At 53.3% G+C, this 4,995-nt stretch overlaps 1 protein-coding gene across 1 annotated transcript; it reads left to right on the top strand.

Annotated features, from left to right (window-relative positions):
* The first annotated feature begins 327 nt into the window (after positions 1-327).
* Positions 328-4,311, top strand: LOC108533623 (pepsin A-5-like). Its single transcript, XM_017878475.1, has 5 exons — positions 328-545; positions 1,430-1,546; positions 2,542-2,686; positions 2,788-2,886; positions 4,000-4,311. The coding sequence occupies exons 3-5, from the start codon at positions 2,549-2,551 to the stop codon at positions 4,147-4,149; spliced, it is 387 nt and encodes a 128-aa protein (XP_017733964.1). The 5' UTR covers positions 328-545; positions 1,430-1,546; positions 2,542-2,548; the 3' UTR covers positions 4,150-4,311.
* The last annotated feature ends 684 nt before the right edge of the window (positions 4,312-4,995 follow it).

The raw sequence follows: 4,995 nt of genomic DNA, 5'->3' as shown, positions 1-4,995 counted from the left end.
CCCTCTCTGCTACTTTTGGGGCATGGCAAGAGTCAAAGGCCCTGAATCGCCCGGGGTCTGCTTTGCAATTGTTCATCTGTAACACAAACACACAGTGAATCTGTTCTCCAGCAAAATCTCACACTGAGTCATAGACCGTGGCCATCTGCAGATCAGCTGCCATGGTTACCTCCAGCAGAGGAACGAGCATTCCAGGAGACTGTCCCTCTCCCCTCCTTCCGGGCTGATGCCCTGGAAGCCAAGTCCTGCATGGGATGAACCAGGGCAGCTGTAGGCCTGAGGCTGGCACCCAGAGCTCAGTGAACATGACCAGATGGTGAACATCATCTCGGTTCCCCCACCCAGGTTGGAGGCATCTCGGACACCAATCAGATCTTCGGCTTGAGCGAGAGCGAACCCGGCTTCTTCCTGTATTTCGCTCCCTTCGACGGCATCCTGGGGCTGGCCTACCCCAGCATTTCCTCCTCCGGGGCCACACCCGTCTTTGACAACATCTGGAACCAGGGCCTGGTTTCTCAGGACCTCTTCTCTGTCTACCTAAGCGCGTAAGTTGGGTGGAGGGGGCCTCCTCCCACCTCCCCCTCCAGAGGTCACAGTGTTCTGGCCCAGCAGGAGCTGTCCAAGGCTGGCTGCGATGGAGAGGGTCTTGGGAAGCAAGGGATTTGGAAAGTCAATGTCTGGGTGGAGAAATGTGTCTTTGGAGAGTGATAGTGCCAAGTCTCTCTCTGACGGGCCATGTGCACTCCATCTTATTTAACAGTGTCTTTGTCCCTTGATGTGCACAACTCAAATGTCATCAGCCATTTGGCCCCAGTGCCAGTTCCCTCATCCTTGGCTCCCAAAGATGCCATTGAAAGTAAATACACTTGGGCAGGCGCAGTGGCTCATGCCTGTAATCCCAGTACTTTGGGCATCTGAGACGGGAGGATCACCGCAAGTCAGGAGTTCAAGACCAGCCTGGCCAAAGTGGCAAAACCCCGTTTCTACTAAAAAATGCATTCCCCTGGGGTGAAACTTCTCCCAGCTAAGAACAAGTGATCTCCACCATCAAGTCCTTAAGAGCCGGCACTGTCACCCATTCATAGCCCTGGGGTCCCCATGGCAACTAGAGTGAGTACCACGGTGGAAACCACACACTCAACCTAAAAGGCCCGTGTTCTTCCAAACGTAGTTCCACCACTCCCCGCTGTGTGACCTTGGGCAGGTGGCCTCACCTCCCTCAGGCTCAGTGTCCTCATGGTAAGTGGAAATAACAGTGACAGTGTCCACTGCGTGGGGCCTGGCCTAAGAGGACAAGAAACCACACTTGTCACACCCCAGGACAGCCTGCCAAGTGCCCAGTCAAGGGAAGCTCTGAGGAGCCAACAGCAGATGTTCACACAAATGAACGAACAGAGAAATTCATGTCTTCTTCCCTCACTTTCCACAGCAATGACGAGAGTGGCAGCGTGGTGATATTTGGTGGCATTGACTCTTCTTACTACACTGGAAGTCTCAACTGGGTGCCTGTTTCTGTCGAGGGTTACTGGCAGATCTCCGTGGACAGGTGAGACTGCCACGGACGGGCAGCATCCAGGCCTGGGCCCCAGATCCCATGTCCTTATGGATTCACAGCTAACCAGCTTTCCAGAATCCCCCTGAGAACAGTTGACACAGGGGAACACACTCCAGGGGAAGATGGAAATTGGCCAAGCCAGAAAGACCCCTAGAAAGACACCTCCCTGGCGGAGGAGGGAAGAGCTGTCTGGGAAGCCGAGACTCTGCAAGGGTCAGATAGCCACTTTCCTAATAGTCATGGAGGAAGGACAATCCCCAGCATCCCTGGGGAAAGCTGGGCGACGCACCCGCCTGTGGACCAGCACACGCTCCTCCCACTCGAGGAAACGTGTCACTTTCAGTCTAGAAGTAGGGCAAAATGGCTGAGAAATTGTGTGAAGTCATTTCTCAAGAGTGAACAATTTCCCAGGACAGACTTTCAGTACTAAAGCTGGGACCAACGCAGACAAACCAGGACACATTGATCACCTCATGTCTGCCCAGCCAGGCTAGAATTTCACCAGTTTCTTCAACTCCTGCCCCAGCCCCTGGTCTCTGTCCCTCCCCACATACCATCCCCTGTTGATGTCCTCCTCTCTTCACCTGCCTGGCATCCCGGGGTGTCTGCTCCCCTGGATGCTTCCCTCCACTGCCTCTCACCCTGGACCCTGTTTTGTTCCCTGCCGCATGCCTGGCTTATCATCCTGCCCTTCTGCCACCATAACTTATCTTGACAGCTAGGCCGGGAGCTCCCTGCAGCCTGGAACTGTGAGGCTGTCTGGTTTAGCTTTGCGTTTCCCATGCCTGGCAGAGAGTAGGCACTTCCAAAATATTTGTTGGGTAAATGAATGCAGGATGAATGAATGTGTGAACGAAACAAACAGAAACTTCACGCATTGGCCAATGGACGGGTGGGAAAGAAAGGTCTGGGGTCACCTCCTGTTTCCCCCTTGGAGAGATGTACCCCTGAGGGCTCAGGGACCTTCACTTGCTTCCTGCCCTCAGCATCACTATGAACGGAGAGACCATCGCCTGTGCTGAGGGCTGCCAGGCCATTGTTGACACCGGCACCTCTCTGCTGACGGGCCCAACCAGCCCCATTGCCAACATCCAGAGCGACATCGGAGCCAGTGAGAACTTACTCGGCGAGGTGAGTCCAGCCCCCACGGCTCTGTTCTACGCTCAAGTAGTGGGTGTGCCAGGCAGATGGGATGAAAACCCTGCTAACTTTTCTCACCTCACTCTTTCCAGATGGTGGTCAGCTGCTCAGCCATCAGCAGCCTGCCCGACATCATCTTCACCATTAACGGAGTCCAGTACCCTTTGCCACCCAGTGCCTACATCCTGAAGGTGAGGGGGCTCTGGACCATCCACTAGAGGGGCCCACACAGAATGTGGCCACAGAGTCCCCTCTGCAGAGGGAAAGTGGGCTTCCACGAGCTGAAGCTGAGAGGCAGAGGCAGACGAACATCTGCCCTAGACAGCTCCAGAGAGAAGGAATAGATTAAAAACAAACGCAGGAATAAGAACTCGGATACAGCCCCCCAAGGGAACAAGTGAAACAAACGCTAATGGAGGGAAAAGAGGATTCTATCTGGACCCCTGGGTCCAAGTCCTGGGTCTGAATTACCAGCCCATTGATTCTGAGCAAGCCACAGCTCATCACAGCCTCAGTTTTTTCATCCAAAATGTAGACATGGCAGCTTTCCCCACCCTCAGAGTGCGGTTAGGTTACCCAAGTGAGACTGATCACATCAGAGCTACCAAGGGTTGGGCAAATGGAAATCCTCATTTCCATAGGCTGGGGCTTCCGACACTCCTACCGTCTCTACCAAGTAGCCAATCTTAACTATACGAGCCATAGGAGAACTCTCCCTTCTATTATTATAACGTCAGGTGGAAAACTGATTTTGCCAGTGGACTGATGTTACTCAACAAGAAGCACTGACGCCTGGGCTCCCCCAGTGATTCTGATTACATTAGGAGAGAACAAGGTCTGAGCAATGGGATGGGGCTGCGGGGGTTCAAAGCTCCCCAGGTGACGTGCAGACAAAGTCGCAGCCCAGTGATTTAGTGAGACAAGAAGGCTAACAGCTCATCCAGTTTGCCCCTGGTCGGGATCAGAATAATCATGAGAAAAGGCTGTATCGACAGGATTTTCACACTCCTTCCTACCAGCTGAATTCTCCCCAAGCCCCTTAGCTCTGATGCTGATGTCAGGGTTCCTGTGCCTGCCAGAAATGCCAGATAATGTCCAGTAATGCGTAGAAACCAACCGTGCTGTGGACCGCTTCTACAGGCCGACTCCAGGCCAAGAACAGCCGAGTCCCTGGACACTGAGCCAGGAAGCTCCTCCTTGCACGTGCCTTGCAGCTGCACCAGGGTGCCCTGGATGTTTATCACCCAGCACCTGTCACTGCTGAATCGGTGTCTCAACTCCACTTTTATTCTCCTTTTCTCCAGAGAGAGGACAGCTGCATCAGCGGCTTCGAGGGCATGGATGTCTCCACCGAATCTGGAGAGCTTTGGATCCTGGGTGATGTCTTCATCCGCCAGTACTTTACTGTCTTCGACAGGGCAAACAACCAGGTCGGCCTGGCTCCCGTGGCTTAAGCCCAAGTCTTTCCAGCCACCTCCCAGGAAGATCTGACCTCCGTCCTGTGCCCACTTTAGATGTATCTAATTCTCCTGACTGTCCTTCCCAGGGGAGTGTGGAGGTCTTGGCCCTGTTCCCTGTCTTACTAATAATGTAGAATAAAACACAACCTGCTGAAATAAGTTTTATGGAGCTGCTTCTCTTTGCTGGTCTTTTCCTTCACATGACTGGGTTTAGAACGCCAGGGCAGGGACCAAAATGACCACATCCACTTGGATGGCACCCAACATAGTGACCCCAGCAGCGGACACATCATGGTAGAGCCAGGAAGACAGAGGGCTGCAGGGGCTGTGCTGGAAACATCATAAAAGACCTGGGGACCAAAATTCTGGGCTCATTGTCTTCTCATAGAAGGGACACTGAGACCTGAGATCATGCCATTGTACTCCAGACTGTGCGACACAGAGAGACTCCATCTCAAAAAAAAAAAGAAAAGAAAAGAAAAAATAGGGCACTGAAGCTCTTAGTTATGGGAGTCAACTTCCTACTTCTCCCAAGCCAATAAGAAATCATGACAAGGCTGGGCGCAATGGCTCACGCCTGTAATCCCAGCACTTTGGGAGGCTGAGACGGACAGGTCACCTGAGGTCAGGAGTTTGAGACCAGCCTGGCCAACATGATGAAACCCTGTCTCTACTCAAAATGCAAAAATTAGCTGGGCCTGGTGGTACGTGCCTGTGATCCCAGCTACTCGGGAGGCTGAGGCAGGAGAATCGCTTGAACCTGGAAGGTGGGGGTTGCAGTGAGCTGAGATCGCACCATTGCACTCTAGCCTGGCCGACAGAGCAGGACTCCATCTCAAA

This window comes from Rhinopithecus bieti, unplaced genomic scaffold, assembly GCF_001698545.2.
Source record: "Rhinopithecus bieti isolate Rb0 unplaced genomic scaffold, ASM169854v2 scaffold_11488, whole genome shotgun sequence".
In the NCBI taxonomy this organism is placed as follows: domain Eukaryota; kingdom Metazoa; phylum Chordata; class Mammalia; order Primates; family Cercopithecidae; genus Rhinopithecus; species Rhinopithecus bieti.
Note: the sequence above shows the minus strand (reverse complement) of the source record. Positions and strands in the feature narration are given on the sequence as shown.